Consider the following 19,571-nt stretch of genomic DNA (forward strand, 5'->3'; position numbering starts at 1 on the left):
CCTGGCCAATATGGTGAAATCCCGTCTCTACTAAAAATACAATGATTAGCTGGGCATGGTGGTGGGCACCTGTAATCTCAGCTACCCGGGAGGCTGAGGCAGGAGAATCGCTTGAACTCGGGAGGTGGAGGTTGTAGTGAGCCAAGATCATGCCATGCACTCCATCCTAGGTGACAGAGTGAGACTCCGTCTCAGAAAAAAAAAAAAAACCCGAGTGGAAAGACGAGCCAGAGACTGGGAGAGGAGAGGATATTCTCTGTAACATATCTGACAGATGACTGGGGCTTGTATCCAGAAGGTCCAAAGAACTCCTGTAAGTCAATAAGAAAAAAGCAAATAGGCAAAAGTCTTAAACAGGAACATCTTAAAAGTGGATATATAAATAGCCAATAAGCAAATTAAAACGTATAAGATACCACTCTATACCCACAGAAAGGACTGAAATTGAAGACTGATAATACCAAATGTTGGCAAATTCTTTTATATGCTGGTAGGAGTGTACATTGGTACAATCACTTTGGAAAACTATTTGATAGTATCACTAAAGCTAAGACTATACCCATTCCATAAACCAGCAGTTCCACCTCTAGGTACATACTCAAGAGGAATGAGTGCGAATGTCCAGAATGTCCACCAGCGGACATAAACCAAAATGTTTTTGTCTTATGTCTAATAGTATCTTTCTCCATAAGAGCCCCAAACTAGAAACAACACAAATGGCCATCAGCAGTAGAATGGTTAAATTGTGTCATATCTACACAATGGGATACAACACAGCAATCTTAAAAAAGAACAAACTGTGTCTATACATAACAGCATACATGGATCACACAGATAATGTTGAGTGGGAAGAAGCCAGACACCCGAAAGGTACATTGTATGATTCTATTTATGTGAAGTTTAAAAACAAATAAAATTGGCCAGGTGCGGTGGCTTATACCTGTAATCCCAGCACTTTGGTTGGGAGGTCAAGATAGGAGGAACACTTGAGACCAGGAGTTTGAGACCAGCCTGGGCAACATAGCAAGACTCTGTCTCTTTAAAAAAAAAAAAAAAAATAGCTGGGCATGGTGGCACATGCCTGTAGTCCTAGCTACTCAGGAGGCTGAGGCAGGAGGATTGCTTGAGTCTAGGCATTTGAGGCTACACTGGGCTATGATCGCACCACTGCACTCCATCCTGGGCGACAGAGCAAGACCCTGTCTCAAACAAAAGGCAAAAACAGGTAAAATTAATCTCTGGTGATGGAGTTAGAACAGAGGTTACTTTTTGGGTGGGTCCCGACAGGGCATGAGGGGGCCCCCTGTGGTCGGAAGCATTGTGTCTCAGTGCTACTCAAAGTATTGCAATTGCCAGCCACCTTGCCATTGTACCCCACTGGCTCCTGGATGATAAGGATAAGGGTGCACCTTTGTCTGAACCCCAGTGCCTAGCACGGCCCCCGCCATGTAGAGCAGATCCTCAGTGGACATTTATTCAAAGAATGAGCAAATTGCGCCAGGCACAGTGACGCACTCCTGTAATCCTAGTACTTTGGGAGGTTAAGGTGGGCAGATTACTTGAGGCCAGACCGAGACCAGCCTGGCCAACATGGGGAAACCCTGTCTCTACTAAAAATACAAAAATTAGCCGGGCGCAGTGGCACGGGCCTGTAATCCCAGCTACTTGGGAGGCTGAGGTGGGAGGATGACATGAGCCCAGGAGTCAGAGGTTGCAGTGAGCCAACATGCCACTGCACTCCAGCCTGGGCAACAGAGCCAGACCTTGTTTCAAAAATAAAAAATAAAAAAGAATGAGTGAAGTAAGACATGGCCTTTACAGAGTAACATTTGTGTGTTAGAGGGGAATCAGTGTGGGAAGGCAGTTAACAACTGCTCAAAGTTTACTATAAAACAAAGCAGAAAATACATGCTGCAAAGAGAAGCAGAAATGAAGGTCTTTCACTAGAATGGGGGATGGGGTGACAAAGGAGCTGTCAGTTGGAGGAAGAGGCCTTCACAAGTACTTGGGGGACTGCAGGGGCTTCCCTAAAGAAATAGTATTGAGCTGAACTTTGAAAGGTGGTTGAGATTACAATAGGCAGAAAATGGCTGAGAAAGACAACCTGGGCTCAGGGAATGGCTCGCCCAGTGGTTCTCAAACTTTAGTGCAACCAAAATCACCTAGAAGACTCATTAAAACAGTTTGCTGGGTCTCATCCCACAGGTTCCAATTCAGGAGGTCTAACAAGTCCCAGGTGATGCTGATGCTGCTGGTCTGGGGACTATTCTTTAAGAACCCCTAGATTAAGCCAAAGCCAGCCTGTCCAGGCAACTGCATCTCTCTTTGGGCACTGTGTTAAGTGAGTGAAGGGCAAGATGAGAGGGAGGTGTGGACAGGTGGAGTGGGCCAGAGCCTGAGACCTTTGGCTACTGTCTGGGGAGTTTATGCCTAATTCTGTAGACTTAATTTAGGGCCTCAATAGATGGACATGGTGTAATGACCTGTTCTCTAGGGATGTCCTACTCCAGGGTTTATAACACCCTCTACCTGAAGCTTAAAGCTGTACACACAGGCAGGTGATAAGTTCATACTGAGTTTGGTCCTACAGAGACAAGCCCTGCACTGTCCCCCACAGCATACCTGCCAGGGGAGACACAGTTTACCCTGATAGACTGATGCAATTGAAGCAAGGCACTATTTTAAATGTGCAACATCAGGATTATTTGTAGCTATGCATGCAGTGGGGATGGCAAGTGGAAGAGGAATCAGTCAATCTAACCATTCAGGCAAAAGCAGCAGTTTTGGTCTCAATAAAGAGATAATTGGTCTGTTTGTTTGTTTGTTTGTTTGTTTTTTCTCATTTTTCTCATATTCTAGGTCCCTCCCAGATTCCCAGGGGCAAGGATTTATACCACATCCCCTGTCAATTTTTGTCACTAGGGAAGCACCTAGATCCAGGTAGTTTCCTCCAAGTGGTGTCTCTTTGGCTAAGAAAGGGAGAATGTGCTGGGAGTGGTGGCTCACGCCTGTAATCCTAGCACTTTGGGAGGCCCAGGCAGGTGGATCAACTGAGGTCACGAGTTTGAGACCAGCCTGGCCAACGTGGCAAAACCCTATCTCTACTAAAAATACAAAAATTAGCCAGGTATGGTGGTACATGCCTGTAATCCCAGTTACTCGGGAGGCTGAGGCCAGAGAATCAATTGAACCCAGGAGGCGAAGGTTGCAATGAGCCGAGATCGTGCCACTGCACTCCAGCCTGGGCAATAAGTGAGACTCCATCTCAAAAAAAAAGGAAGGAAGAAAGAAAGGAAGGAGGGAGAGTTCGTTGCCTGGGGAGGGAGCACCCTCTGTGGATGTTATGGATGTCCTTGTCAGAACCATCCTGGTCAGGACACACTGGACATTGGCCCTTTCCCTGATGACCCAGACATGCAAGGCGGATGTCATCTGTCATCCTGCCTACTGGCTTTTGGTTACACCTTCAATAAGCTGTACTTACTGAGTATCAACTCTCTGTAAAGTAATCTACTGGTTGTAGTAGAGACACAAGGATGGATCAGCCATGGACCCATCCTCCAGAAACATACAACATAATAAGAGGTGGGTGACATTAAAACCCTCCTACTTGGTGCCTGTTCCCTCCCTCTGCATCCCTGGCTTGAGTCTAGCTGCTTCTTCTCCCTAATGCCCTGATGCTGGAGGCTGGGAGCTCTCACTCATTCAGCCTTCATCTCAGCAGGTATCGCAGGGGTCCTGGGCTCACAGGGGTGAGCATATCAAGATGTGTGTGGTCTGGTAGGGAGCCTTCCTGCCCCATAGCTGGAGATAGGCCAGCTCCTGAGCAGGTGCTCTACAGCCATCATCCTGCTGCTGGGGCCACAACAATCAACTCTGGGCTGCCAATCCCCAGTCCCCTTGCTGGCTGGGCTCCACACCAGTAGAGGGAACCTGGGGGACTCCTTTGCCTCAGCCTATGCCAAACTGGAGGCCTCTGGGGGTCACAGCTGCTGCATGCACGATGATCCACAGGGAGACAGGATGGGGCTGAGGCAAGTGCAATGCTCTGCTGCCTCCCCAAGCACCTCCTTCCTCTTGAAGCTCTGCCTGCCTTTTTCTCAGGGACATGAGAATTGGCTCACTTCCTTCTCACCTCCAACTCCCTTTTGCAAGAGAATCATCTAGAATAGAGTTGTCGGTCAAACTGTAAAATATTTGAAGACATCTATTCTGAGCCAAATATAAGTAACCAATGGCCTGTGAGACAGCCCTCAGGAGATCCTGAGAACATGTGCCCAAAGTGTTCAGGCCACAATTTGGTTTTATACATTTTAGGGAGACATAGCCATCAATCCATGCATATAAGATGTACATTGATTCTGTCCAAAAAGGCAGGACAACTAGGTTGGGGGGTGGGGGTGGTTTCAAGTCATAGATGGATTCAAAGATTTTTCTGATTGACAATTGGTTGAAAGAGTTATTATCAATAGAAAGCAACAGAAAGGGATGTCTGGGTTATGATAAGGGGCTATGGGGACCAAGTTTTTATTATGCAGATGAGGCCTCCAGGTAGCAGGCTTCAGAGAGAATGGATTGTAAATATCTCTTATCAGTCTTAAAGAGTCAGTAATTCCAAAAGGGAAGAGGGTATAATGAGACATTTCTGGCTCCCCCTTCCCATCATGGCCTGAACTAGTTTTTCAGGTTAACTTTGGAATGCCCTTGGCTGAGAAGAGGGGTCTATTCAGACGGTTGGGGGTGCCTTGGAATTTTCTTTTTGGTTTACAGAACACAGGCCCAGAAATGAGAACCAGGTTTAGGTCTTGCTCTCCTACTCTCCACTGTGTGACTTGGGCAAGGCATCTAATCTTTCTAAGCCTCAGTTTTCTCATTTGTAGAATGGAAATAATGCCCTTGCTTACTTCATAGTGTCATTCAGAGGCACAGACGATAGAGAGGCAAAATTCTTGTCCTTAACTGCCCTGAAGCTTCATGGAGAAGTTGGACAAGTACACACACAATGTGTTGCATAGTACACCAGAGGTATGTCTGGGGTGTGGTAGTAGCAGTGAGGAGGTAAACTAGTTCTGCCAAAAAGAGGAGACTGCAAAGCATGGGGCGTGGTGGAAGTAGCCCTCCAGGGCTTTGGACTCTAATGTTTCTTAAACAGTAGAGTGTTAACTGTATTAAGTTGTATTTAGTCCCCACAACAAACCTGTGAGATAGGTGTCATCCATTTCACATATGAGCAGCTGAGGCTCAGAAAGGATCATGCATTGGCCTGGCCTGGTATTTATAGAGCCCCTGTTGAATGCTAAGGGGCGCAAATCTAAGTTCCTTCCTCGTAGCTCACATTCCACAGGTGAAGTCACTTGCCCAAGACGAGGCTGGAATGTCAGAGCCAGGATTCAAACCCTCATCTGGTGGCCTTCCACCTTACCCTAGAACTCACTAGCCCTCAGGATATCCTCTTACGGGGAGCATAGACTGTCCCTGCCAGCCCCTGTGGGGAATTTGAGGATTTAGGGGCAAGGCTGGGTCAGGGATAGGACAGGCCCTGCTAGTCCTATGGAACCTTCTGTTTCCTGAGCATTCCCTGGCAGCCCCTCCCCAAAGAGAGATTGAAGGCCTGACCGTGCCAATGTTTTCCCCAGGGAGGGAGGGCAGGAGAAGCTTCCCCAGGGGATTTCAAGGGAGGATGGAGGTGGTCTCTGTTCTGGGGTCAGAGAGTGACACCCTCTTCCTGCTGCGGTGGGGAATCCCCTTGGATTTCTCTGGGTTTATGGGAGAGGCCTATTGTTTTCCTACTGATCAGGCCCTCAGGGGAGGAAAACTCAAGACCCTGCACGTCACAGGACTAAATCAGCCTCTGGCATCTGAGTGGCTCCTTAGGCTTGGGGCTCATTCCTGCCCTCTCATGCCCTCAGCCTCAGGCTGCCATGAGACTCATGGCACTGCCACTGGGCAGTGACATTTTGTTTTAACCCAAGGAAATAAGAGATTGGCAAACCCCCTCCTCCAAGGAAAAAAATACAGGATTGTTCATTAGAGCATTTGCTCGTAGTAACAATCATAGGAAACAATGTAAATGGCCAATGTTTAGGAATTAAATAAAATATGGTAAAAATCTACATATAATGAAATACTTTTAATGCAGCAATTAAAACTCATTATGTAGAAGAAAATTGATTTCATGAGAAGAGTGCTTTATAACAGATTTAGTCAAAATTCAGATCATAAAACACAATGTACATGATCTCATTTTTAACCCAAGGAAATTAAAAAAAAAAATACCTATATATATGCATAGAAGAATGTCTAGAAGGATGCATCCAAAGTTAATTGTAGTTATTTCTGGGTAGTAGAATGATACGTTTTCTCCTGTTTTCAATATTTCCAAGTTTCCTTCAGTGAAAATGCATGTATTTTGTAATCATGGAGAAAAAGTTCCCATGGTGTGTGTTGGCGAGAGAAGAGAAGGATTGTTTCCTTTTGGCTTTGCACTTGGAAGGCCCAAGGCCTTGGCCTTGTTCCAGGAGTACAGATATTGTAGAAGCCACAGGGAAGGCTGGGAGCAGCAGAGGAGAGGCCAGCTTGAGGAGAATAAGCTGGGCATTGCTGTCTAGGTGTCATCCTGAATGTCACCTCCCAGAGAGGCACCTGACCACACAGCCTGGCCAAAGGAGGTCGCTCCCACACTTACTCTCTATGTTTCACCCCAGCTTACTGTCTTCATAGCACCCATCCGCATCTGAAGTTACCTGCCTGCATATCCATTTTCTTGGTGATTATTTGTCTCCTGCGCAGAAGGCAGGCTCTCCAAGAGCAGAATCCCTGTCTGTCTTGCTCACTCTGACTTCCCATCAGGAGAAAGGACCCAAGCCAGATCTTGCTCAACAAGCAACTGAGGACTTGCTCAGCAGCCCCAAGCTATGGGCATTTATTCTAAGGCTACACACAGCAGTGAGAAAAAGGAAATAACTTCATAGGAATCTAGAAACGGGGAGAGCTAGCTTATAGGACCAGACCTGGGTGGTGCTCAGCAAGCTGGAGGACCTGGCCCAGTGTTAGTAACAATAGTGGCCACGTACAGGTGTTGAGGAAGTACCATCTTTATGTTTTCTCTTAAGATAGAACCAATGTAGGTTAGATCCCTCTCCCTCTGCTTCCAGCCCTCCTGCTGCCACCAGCCAAATCCATCCCTCAGCTCCCAACTTCAGCTCCTCTCTTTAGAACCTGCTGTAGTCAGATTCTCACTCCAACTGTTCCACTGAATCATCCCTGACCAGGATCACCTGTGACTCCAAGATGCTAAATCTCTGGCTTCATATTATTAAATAGTTGACCTATCACAGTGGACTATGCCATCCTCCTCAGAAGTCTTTCTCCAGGTTTCCCTCCTACTGTACTTGCTAGTCCTTTTCAGTCTGTTTTGCTGAGCTACTGAATGGGGCTCAGCCCCTTGCACAGCTTCCCTGGTTTTTTTTTCTTTTCTTTCTTTTTTTTGAGACAGAGTCTTGCTCTGTCACCCAGGCTGGAGTACAATGGCACAATCTCCGCTCACTGCAACCTCCGCTTCCTGGGTTCAAGTGATTCTCCTGCTTCATCCTCCCGAGTAGCTGGGGTTACAGGCACCCGCCACCACACCCAGCTAATTTTTGTATTTTTAGTAGAGACGGGGTTTCACCAGGTTGGCCAGGCTGGTCTCGAACTCCTGACCTCAGGTGATCCACCCACCTTGGCCTCCCAAAGTGCTGGGATTACAGGTGTGAGCCACCGCACCCGGCCGGCAACTTCCCTATTGACATCCACCCTCTTGATGATCTCATCCTGTGTCACAGCTTTAAAGAACTATGTGCCGAGCACTCACAAATACTCATTTCCAGCCTGGACCTCTCCCCAGATTCACAGTTCCACCTGCCTACAGTCTTCTCCACTTAAGTGCCTAAAAGGCATCTCACACTTACGTCCAAAACCACATTCCTTATCTCCCCACAAAACATGCTCCATCTGTAGGCTTCCATTCAGAAAATGGCAATTCCATCCTCCCAGTTGCTCAGGCCAAAACTGGGAATCTTCCTGCTGCTCCCAGCCAACTCTGTCTCCTAGTTCACAGCTTCAGCTCCTTTCTTTTTAACCTGCCCCAGTCAGGTTCTAATCCCATTCTTTTTAATCTCTCACTTCCAATCCATCAGCAAATCCTCCATGCTACTGCTCTGGTCCAAGCCACCATTGTCTCTTGCCAAGATTTCTGCCATAGCCTCCTAACTGGTTCTACTCTTTCTCTCAGTTTATTCTCAACACAGCATCCAGAGTGGTCCTGTTAAAATGTGAGTCACATCATGTCACTTCTCTGTAAAAAAACCCTCTAGTGGCTCCTGTCTCAGAATCAGAGCCCAAGTTCACACAAGGACCTCCCTTGAATGTCGTGAACACTGTGGAGCCTCTTGCTACCTCTCTGATCCCTCTCCTGCTTCTCCCTTATTCTCTCTACTCTGGCTGCACCACCCTCCTCACTGATCTGTTAACACGTCAGACAGGCCCTCACTGCCAGGCTGTTGCACTTGCCATTCCCTCCACCTGGGAAGCTTCTTCCCCGTTAATTCTCAGGGCTCATGTCCGCACTTTTTTCAGGTAACTTTGTTCATAATTTACCTTCTCAGGTGTCTAGCCTTCTCTGGCACACATTTTAGAATTTTGACACCCCTTCTCACCTTCTGCCCCAATATTCCCTACCCCTCCCTCCTGCCTTATTTTTTCCTCCCTAGGATTTACCACTTCTGATTCCTATATTTTTAATTTATGCATTTTGTTAGTTTTTGGTCTCTTCACTACCACCACCACCCCCCCCGCCCAGTAGACTGCAAGCTCCATGAGGGCAGGGTTTAGCCTTTTTCGTCCAGTGCTCTATTCCCAGAGCCCTAGGACAGTGCCTGGCATATAGTAGGTGCTCAGTAAATAGCTAATGAATGGATATATCCATGGAAATGAATGAAGGGACAACTTATTTTTTACACAAGGCCTTGAGACAAAGTGGGAAGGGCACAGAGGTTTCTGCCAGTATAGGAGCATTAACAGGCCAAATGAGAAAGAAACCCTCTGAGTGGAGAATGCCGCTGGGTGGAAGCTTGTGCCCGTGTCTGCCCTGGGCCAGCATCCTGCCAACTCACACCTCAGTGGCTTTCAAAGAACTCACCACAGATGGGCTCTCATCTTTCAACTTCCATCCAGGCTTGCTTTGTTCAAAGGCCCACCTTCAGTGCCCTGCTTCAATCATTTACTTTCCTTGTTTTTTGCAGGTGCCAGAGTTTGTAGCCTATTGGAGGAAAACACACCAAGGTAAGAAAACAATAAGACCATGTCTTGTTTGGGACTGCCCAACGTAGCCTTGGAAACTGTCCAAGGAAGACCAGGGTGCTAAATGTTGGCAGCTGGATAAAGGGAAGGCCCAAGAGACTTTGTGTTGACTTCCTGGATAGAGTGAGAGTCCTGGGGACAGTGAGGCAGCTCAGTATAGTCAGTGATGGCTGTGAGGTCTTTAGACTCAGGAAGGCAGTGTTTCACTTGGGAAAATGTAGCAGCCTCCCCCAAGCCAGTTGGTTGTGGGCCCACAGGATGGCCCTCCTGCCCTCACTTCCCTACCTCCCTCCGGGTCTCCCCTTCCTCACTTGCCCGGAAGTGCTGCCTGGCCCACTGAAGGCATAGCAGGCTGCTGCAGAGGGTCTAGGGCTTTTTTTTTTTCTGAGATGGAGTCTCGCTCTGTCGCCAGACTGAAGCACAGTGGCACAATCTCAGCTCACTGCAACCTCTGCCTCCCGGGTTCAAGCGATTCTCCTGCCTCAGCCTCCCAAGTAGCTGGGACTACAGGCACGTGCCACCATGCCCAGCCAATTTTTGTATTTGTAATAGAGATGGGGTTTCACCATGTTGGCCAGGATGGTCTCAATCTCTTGACTTCATGATCCGCCCACCTCGGCCTCCCAAAGTGCTGGGATTACAGGCATGAGCCACAGCGCCTGGCATTTTTTTTTTTTTTTTTTTTTTTTTCCTAAAGCAAGACTGGTTTAGTTCAAGAGGTATATACTAAGATCTTTCCAGCATAGGGCTTCTCTGATTCTGTGTTTAATCTCAGTCCAAATTTTGTGAAGATCCTCAGCAAATAAATGGATGTGGGAAATGTGTGATTGGGAAAGAGGCAGCTTTTAAAAATGTGTCTGGCCTTTGACCACGCAATTTCACTTTCCAGTATTTATTCTAGGAAAATACTCATGCTTGTGCAAAGCTTATATATAAAGATAGTTATAACTGCATTGTTTATCATTTACAAAAAGAAAACATCTGAAAGCCCAACAAGAAGGAATTGGTTATTCCACGTTGGCACATTCATACAAGGGAATGTCATTAGGCAGAATGATGAAGATATATATTTATTGATGAGAAAGATATTTGAACATACCATTTTAAAAAAAAAGAAATGGAAAAATCTTACAAACCATTCAAGGAAAGTAGCTTTGGATTCAGCCTGAAGGGTTGAAATCGAACTCAGTCTCTTAACCAACTTGGGAACTCAGGCAAGTAATATGATCTCCCTGAACTGGTTTCCTGCCTGTAAATGGGGCACAATAACACCTAGCTTGTGAAGTTGGAAGGATTAAGAGAGATTAACACATCTAAAGGCCTCAGCACAGCCCAGTAGGTGATGATTGCTCAGTAGCTGGGTGCTTAGATGAGACATGGACTGTGATAGTATTTTTACCTGTTTGTAAGCCTGGAAACATTCTGGAAATTCATACACCAACAGTGGAGTTTTCTGACTGATAGAATCATCGGTGATTATTAATATTTTCTTATTTTTCTACAAGGAATATCTCCTGCTTATCTAAGGATGGTATAGTTAAAAAAAAAAGTGACAATTTAAAAGATTAAAAAAAAAAAAACAGTGCATTTCAGCAGGTAAGTTTGCTAAGTAGTCCCTGCACAGAGCTCTGGAGAACTGAGAGAGAGGTGGGAAAGAAAGGGAATAGGGAGAACAACGGGTGACGGAAAAGAGAAGGGGAGGTCAGACCCCAGGGCTAGTGGCCAAGGAGATGCACCTTGGCGGTAACGCTGGAGCCCCAGCAAGCATGTGTGTGTCCTCCCATCCCCTATGATTGGCACCTCCCGGGAGAGCTCCAGGTAGGAGATCTTGTAACCCAAGGGTCATCTGTCCCAGCTTCTGATGACAATAAATGTGTGTAGCCTCTTTCAGCTGCTGAGACAGCCTGACTATGGCACATCCAGGGAGAGGCCCTGTGGCTCTAGTCCTGGGCCTGGCTCATCTACCTTTGGTAAACCCAGCATTTTTTTCCATGTCCTGAGTAGGAGAGGCAGGGCATCCTAGTGAATTCCCAGAAGTCATCCTAAAAGGATTAGCACCTCTCTTCTTTAGCAGCCCAGTAGGATCTATACCCAAGAGACGGGTCTCCCAAGCAAATACAGGCTGCCAGGAAAGGGAAACGGTGACCACCTAAGGGCTGCCATGCCTGCCTCTCATCCCCACCCTCACCCTACCAACTGCCTTAGTGGCCAGTGACATCAGGAGGAACCCTTCCATGCTGATGGTGCTTGTGCCCACCTATGCCAGTTCATTGAGCATTCTTAGAGAGGCATGACTCTTCTACATAAGCGAATTTTCCAAATTATTAAATTTGATCCCATCACATTGCAGTTTTAAAATTGTACCCATTTTAAATTAATTTCTATTCTATCAAATTTATCAAAAAAATGCACAAATTCAAAATAGCTGGAAGAGATGATTTTGAATGTTGTCACCACAAAGAAATGACAAGTGTTTAAGGTGATAGATATGCTAATTACCCTGATTTGATCATGTCACACTATATGTATATCTGGAAACATCACACTGCACTGCATAAATATCTACAATTATTATGTATCCATTAAAAACAAAATAAAAAATAATGCATACATATGGTTTAAATATCAGTTGTACTGAGAAGCCCATAATAAAAGTCCCTTCCCCACCTTTCTCAGTCCCCCTCTCTATAGGCTACCTCTTTCAACCATTTACTAGTTTCCATTTCTGTTTATACTATTTTTTGATCTACCGATTTTAGGCATTTGTTGACTTCTTGTGATAGATGAGGATTGAACTTTCCTACAGAACCATCCCCACTTTTCCTCCCTCCATCCTTCCAATAAGAACATAACACAATCTGTGGTTAACTCAATAGTGAATGTGGACATATTCGTCACTGCTGAGTTATGTAGCATCTTTGAGTTCTGGAAGATTTTCTTATATTATTTCTTTAATAATTTTCTCCCCTGTATTTTATCTGTTGGATCATCTGGATTAATGTTTTAGTTTCCTTATATTTTCTCTCCTACTTTTCATCTCTTTGCCTTTTTGGTCTACTTTCTTGGGAAACCTTCATTGACTTCATACTCCAACCCTTCTATTGATTTTTTTTTTAATTTTGGCTTTCTTTTTCTAATATCCTAGTACTCATTCTTGTTCTTCCTGTTCTTTTTCAAAAATACCACATTCTTTTTTATGCATATACTATCTCCATCTTATTCTTCTTGAGGCACCATTTATTTTTCATTTGTCCATTTGTCTTAATAGTCTTCTAGTCTCTATTTTGTTTTTGTTTCTACCTGGAGGTGGCAGCGGCGGTGGTGGCTGCTTGTTGTTGTTGTTGTTGTTGTTGTTGTTGTTGTTGTCGTCGTCATCCTTCTTCTTCTTCTTCTTCATCATCATCATCTTCTTCTTCTTCTTCCTCCTCCTCTTCCTCTTGTTCTTCTTCTTCTTCCCTCTTCCTTCTTCCTTCTTCCTTTTTCCTTCTTCTTTCTTCTTCTTCTCCCTCTATCTGTCTCTCCATCTCTCCTTGTTGGAGGCTTTCCTTAAATGCCAAATATCTCAGCTATCTGTTGGTATTTATTAATGGAGCAATAAAAGGCTGAACTAAACTCTGCTTGGGGAGAATTTATCAACTGGGGTTTCACTACAGGAAACAAGCCACTCTTAGTTAACAAGCCTCCAATGAGCACCTTTTCTCTAGAGCTAGGTTTCTCAACCTTGGTACTAGTGACATGTTGGGCCAAAGAATTCCTTGTTGTCAGAGGCTGTCTCATGCACTGTAGAATGTTTAGCAGCACCAGTGACTTCTGCCTACTAAATGCCAGTAGTAACCCCCCCTCCCAGAGTTGTGATAACCAAAATGTCTGTAAGCATTGCCAAATGTCCCCTGGGGGACAAAATCACCCTGTTGAGAACCACCACCCTGAAGCCATTCAGCTTCTCAAGAGAAGCATTCTAACTCTTAGTTCTAGTTATTGAACGCTACATAACAAACCACCCCAAAACATAGTAGCATAAAACAACAACCATTTTTTGGGCCACTGTCAAGGAGTCAGAAGGGCAATTCTCTGCTCTACAATGGCTAGGATGACTGGAATGACTCGAGGTGACTGGAATAACTGGGAGTTAGAACAGCTGGGGCTGAAGGGTCCACTTGTAAGATGGTTGTTCACTTGGCAAAGAGAGCTGGAAGGCTGGGCTCACCTGGGACTGTTGACCAGAGAGACTACACATGGTGTCTCCAGCACCATGGCCTGGTCATTGGACCTCTTACGAGGCACCTCAAGTCTCTGGTGTGAGTGTTCTGGCCAGTAAGACAGAAGCTGCATGGCTGTGTATGTCCCAGCCTTGGAAGTCACATAGCTCATTTCCACTGTAGTCAGAAATCCACACAGGTTCAGGGAAGGAAACACAGACCCACCTCTCCATTGGAGAAATGTCAAAGAATTTGCAACCATCTTTTAAATTCACCATACCCTCATCCAGAGTGATATATACCTGCGGTGGGGCGGGGCAAGGTAAGTGGGTGGGACGTTGAGTCCCACACTTCATTCTTCAGACTTTTCCCTCACCTCCCTGTTTTCATCCCTGTATTCATCTGCCCTCCCTCCTGCCTGTCTCTCTCCTGTTCAGTGTCTTTGTCTCCAGCTGTGTGGGGCAGGGTGTGGAGGTGAGACCTGGGGAGGATTTCAACCAGTTTCCTCCATTCATTACCCCCACTGGCTGCTGTACCTCAGCCCCACCATCCACAACACCTAGTCTCCCCAAGTCTGAGCTCCTCCTGCAGGGTTCCAGGGGTGAAGTGGCTTGCCTCCTGTCAGTGGGCCCCTCTGCAAGCCCTTCAGAGCCTAACTTCCTCCATGTCAGTCATTATTCCTCCACCTGCCTCCCAGCTTCCTGGAGTTTGGGGAACTCTTTCAGCCACTCATGTCTCCTTTACCATTCTCTTTGCCTTTGAGAGTTAATACCATTTGGTTGTTTGTTTGTTTGTTTGTTTGTCTGAGACAGAGTCTCGCCTTGTCACCCAAGCTGGAGTGCAGTGGCACAATCTTGGCTCATTGCAACCTCTGCCTCCTGGGTTCAAGCAATTCTCATATCTCAGCCTCCTGAGTACCTGGGACTACAGGCATGTGCCACCATGCCTGACTATTTTTCGTATTTTTAGTAGAGTCGGGGTTTCACCATGTTGGCCAAGCTGGTCTCGAACTTCTGATTTCAAGTAATCCACCCTCCTCGTCCTCCTAAAGTGCTGGGATTACAGGCGTGAGCCACCGCGCCTGGCCCCATTTGATTTTTTTAAGAGACGGTATTACTTCATCGCCCAGACTGGAGTACAGTGGTGTGACCATAGCTCACTGCAGCCTCAAACTCCTGGGCTCAAGTGATCCTCCCACCTCAGCCTCCTGAGTAGCTGAGACTCCAGGTACACACCACCACACCCAGCCAACTTTTTTTTTTAAGACAGGGTCTTGCTATGTTGCCCAGGCTGGTCTTGAACTTCTGGACTCTAATGATCCTCCTGCCTTGGCCTACCAAAGTGCTGGAATTATAGGCGTGAGCCACTGCACCTGGCCCCATTTGATTTCTAGACTAGCATTTTAGTGGTGCTTCAGGAGAGAAAGGAAACTGGGAGTGTAAATAACTGATGTGTTGAACTGGAAACCCTGTTGTACCTCTCTTGTATGGATGTATCTCTACATTGTGTTATAGTCTTCCCTGCCCTGTAACAGCTCTGTGAAGCAGTACAGTGACATTTAACCTTCTGTTGATCATTCAGAGTTCTCCTTATGAAAATACTTGTTTACCTGGGAATTATTAAGCTATTAAGCTATTACCTTGGAATTATTAAGTAGAGCTATTTGTTCTTCCATAATGAGGACCCCGGTCATTTTGCTGGGATTCGTTAAACCTTTCTTCGTGGCCGCCTCTGTCCCTGGCTGCCTTTTATCCTATGTATTTGTGGTGAGAGTGCCACATTACAGCACGTTAGCTTCTGATGTACTCTTTTCAAATGGCCAGCCCCGGTGACTCTGCCGGGCATTGTTTGTTTGCCACCGCCCCACACATCCCTGCTCCTGTTGATTTTCTGCTCTTTCCCACTCCTCCCAGGATTTGACCTTTGTGGATTCCATCAGCCAGGCTCCAGGTCCCCATGCTTCCAGTTGGGTTTGGCCAATTGAAGACCCCTCCCCTGACCAGAGGTTGGAGGCTGGGAGGGGAAATGGGAGGTGCTTTATCCCCCCAGTTCCCTCTCTTGCCAGGTCTCAGGTCAATAGTGCCTGTGTTTTTCACCCTAAAACCACAGCTCCTGCCGGCAGTCCCCTCCTACAGGTCTCTCTGGGTTCCAGGAGCCCTCCCACCTCCTCCCTGGGGATTGGTGGTCACAGCTCCCACTGTTGCTGGCTGCAGGATGCTTCACCTTTCCTTGAGGGTTTCTCTTCATCTTGCTCACCCTTGGAAACAGTCCCTTCCTCAGTCTTTCCTGTTACCAGTGGAGTGTGCATCTGTTTCCTGCTGGGGCTGTGATCAATACAGCAACCTTTTCTGATTTGCATCAAAACAAGGATACTCAAGCAGAGAGGGTATCAACATTTAAAAAAATAAAACAAGAATAAATAGTCCCTGAGTGAGCCCTGAGAGACTCTCTTAGGCGAGAGTCTGCGTATGAGCTTTGTGACTTCTCTAGGCTACTCAAGGGCTTTTGTTTGTTCATGTTGATGTTTTTAACTATAATGCAGATAATAGAGGGCAATAGATTAGTGACTTCTGTACTTACTGGAGTGATTTGAGAAGGAAACTAAGCATGTAAATCAAGGGAAGCCGGGATCACTCACTCTCCTGGTCCCAGTCAGCCCTCGTTTTTGTTTAATTTGTGTATTTTGAAGCACACATATCTCTAGGGAAAAAAATGAAATCAAGAACTCCTCCTGGCCACCCGTTTCCTGAAGCATGAAAAGGAAACATTTCATAAATGCTTTGTAAAGAAGACAACAGGAAGGGGTAGTGTCACTGGCTGGCAAGAGCTGCTGTTGTGGTATTTCACAGACAAGGGAGGTGACGTGGCACATGGGGGCTGAGGTCCCAGCCAGGGGCCGCATAGGCACAGGCCTCAGGGCCCAGGCCTCCCTCTGGCCTGTAGACCCCTCAGCCCTACTGGACAGGAGGAAAAGGCCTAGGGGACATTGCCCCCATTTCACAGAGAGGAGGCTGAAGCCAGTGAAGCAGAGAGTTGCAGCTTCAGTGGGGAGACACTGTTATGCCCCGCCTGTCTTATTCATGCTTCTTTTACCTGTAGGGATTTTTTTTACATGGCTACCCTTGAGTGATAGAGCATTCATCAGCTTAGCTTGTCCTCTTGCAGCCTACGCCACTCTGTGCCCTTTAGCCAAGCAAGCCCAGCTGAGGCCCCGCAGCGTCCCTGCCCAGCAGAGCTACAGGAGGCCCGAGGCCCCTTCCTGTTCACTCATGCTCTATAGACGCCACGCTACAAAGCTGATGTGCAGGGACACCACCTGAAGACCCAGCCTGCAGCTCAGCCCCACACACTGTGGATGGTGGAGATCCCAGAGGGCCAAGGGAAGCTTGGTGAGACCTCTCTGCACTGCCCCTCCCACAGCAGGAGGTTCATGGCCCATGCATTTCTGGGAGGGCTGACAGGGCCCAGGTGGGTGGAATACCTGTCTGTGAGCCCCATGTCCTGTCTTGTCCCAGCTGCCTGTAGTTTGACAAAGTATGCTAGAGGTCAGCCGTTGCTAGGGAGGCTGCCACTAACCACACAGAGAGGAAGGAAAATTCTCAGCCACAGCACTTAGAGCTGAGCCTGACATGGTCCTCAGCAAGATGTTGCAAGTTCCTAATCTGAACACAGAGGCCAGGGAGTAAGCATCATCAGGAGCCCAGAGCTGACTGTCATTACCCACAAACATAAACACCCTGAGTCAGGCCTTCTCCCCACCCTGCCTAGGTTGTCAGAGCCTCAGCACTGGCTCTGCCCTGGGTGGCAGCCCCTGGGAAGCCCAGCTGCCACCTCTCTACAAATGGCCCTGTAGAAGCTGTGCTCAGTGATCCACTTCCTGGGGTGGGGCTGGGCCCACCTTGTTGCCATTACACCCCATTACAAACTGACGCAACCAGCTTTCAATAGACACTGCCAAGGAAGATACACATTACAACAGCATGCTGCAATACCTCTGCCTGTGCAAGAGACTGACCCACATCCAAAAAATGGACATCTTCCCACCCCAGTGTCTCATTCCACTGAGCTGGAAGTGGCCTTTGTCAGGACCCTTTGAGGTCTTGAGTGGATCTGCTTTTCCCAAGATATTAAACCAGTGACTTTAAATCCTGGCTGCACATTACCATCATCTGGGATATTAAAAAATACTGATGCCTGGATCTTGCTCCCACCCAAAGAGTCTGACTGAGTTGATGTGGGTTTCAAAAATTTTTTAAGTGTTAAAGGATGACATATATGCAAAAAAAAAAAAAAAAAAGCACAAACCATAAGTGTAAAGCTCAGTGAATTTTCACAAAATGAATTTACCCCAAGTAACCAGCATCCAAATCATGAAACAGAACATCACCAGCAACCCCTGGCACCCCTTCCACTTACTACCTGGCTCCAAAGGCTAATGTCCATTCTGGCTTCTAATGGTGTACAGTCATTTCTCCTGTTTTCAAACTTTATATGATGTAAATGGAATCATGCAGTATATATCCTCTTGTTATGTTTGTGAGATGATTCATCCAAGTTGTTACTGAGAGCTGCAGTTTATTCACTCTTCTTGCTGTAGAGTATTCCACTCTATGGATATTTCTCGATTTATCCATTCTACTGGGATGCATTTTTGGATATTCGAGTTGTTATTTATAATTCGGAACTATTATGACTATTGCAATGACATGCTAGTGTGGATTTTTGGAGTAAATGTATATCCGTTGCTGGGGAAGCATGGATATGAGTATGTTCAGCTTTAGTACCTTATGCCAAATAATGTTCCCAGGTGGCTGTACCCATTTACACTCCCTCCAGCAATGTATGAGAGTTGTGGTTGCTTCACATTTTTGCCAACCATAGATATTTTCTATCTTTTTCATGTTAGCCATTCTGGCAGGTATGTAGTGGTATCACAGTGTGGTTTGAATTTGCATTTCCCTGATGACTAATACAGCTGAGCAACTTTTCATATGTTTGTTAGCCATTTAGATCTTCTCTTTGCAAAGTGCCTGTTGGAATATTTGGACATGAGTATTTTTAAAAAGCTCCTTAGGTAACTCTACTGTGTAGCCAAGGTGGAAAACCACTGAACTAAAACCACAAATTGGTATCTGCGGCTCCCTTTCTTCATGCTTTGCCCTTGAACTTAGAGCATTTTGGATCTGAGAGGACCTCGTGGAACTAGGAAAAGATTATCTTCACTCCCTACTAAGATGAGCCTGTCAGGAAGAAGCAATTGGAGCTGGCAGTTAAGAATCTTTAGGAATGTGACCTCTACTTCAGAAGGGTCCAGGGAGGGCCTGTGGTGTCCACAGCTGCCACAGACATTTCCTAACCACAAAAATGGCCCCTTGGTGGTCTCCCCAGAGCTCCAGGCAGTCATGGGGAGGAAGCGGAGGGCCCCATGCCAGGTACTTCCCAGTTTCTAGGCCAATATGAATGGGACACAGCTCATATGGGGTTGTGGTTAGACTGGGGACAGTGGAGCATATGTTCTGGGGACCTGGGTGTGGCCAAGGGAGGCCTGCTGTCTGTGGCCTTTGTTCCAGATTGGAAATCAGCCAGTGGGGCTCTCCTACATGGGTCCAGGCCTGGCTAGCTCTTGAATTCTTGCGTTTGCATGTGGGTCCTTATGCATGCATCCTAGAGCAGGGTCCCAGGGGTCACCCCACCCCTCCTTGACCCCTTACTCCTCTAAGCTGGGAAACACGTGGCATGAGAGAACACACTGTGGCTTCTAATGACATCGTGTCTTGATTGCATCACCATTGCATCATCTGGGCTCATCTCATCCCTACCTCTGGACTGTAACATCATCCCAGGGACTGCCGGACACTCCTCTGTGCTCCCCCACAGCGAGTATAATGCCATTTGGTAATTCAGTACAGCCTCTTCCAACTTGAGAAGGAAGATGCATTTCCTTCCCTCAGTCTTGAGCTGTGCAGGTGTCACGCTGAGCTGCCCTGTGTGGGCTCCATGTTGGCACACATCGGTTGCAAGGGGCTCTGTGCA

At 46.7% G+C, this 19,571-nt stretch overlaps 1 protein-coding gene across 2 annotated transcripts in view; it reads left to right on the top strand.

The window, feature by feature from the left end:
- LOC100456824 (uncharacterized protein IRF1-AS1) overlaps nt 1–19,571 on the top strand; it is a 65,410-nt gene that overhangs the window by 29,677 nt on the left and 16,162 nt on the right. For both annotated transcript variants that reach the window (XM_054555929.2, XM_009241032.4), the window contains exon 3: nt 9,282–9,321. In XM_054555929.2, coding sequence (XP_054411904.1) covers nt 9,282–9,321 — 40 coding nt within the window. The remainder of the gene's footprint in view (nt 1–9,281; nt 9,322–19,571) is intronic.

The sequence above is a fragment of the Pongo abelii genome, chromosome 4, assembly GCF_028885655.2.
Source record: "Pongo abelii isolate AG06213 chromosome 4, NHGRI_mPonAbe1-v2.0_pri, whole genome shotgun sequence".
Lineage (NCBI taxonomy): Eukaryota > Metazoa > Chordata > Mammalia > Primates > Hominidae > Pongo > Pongo abelii.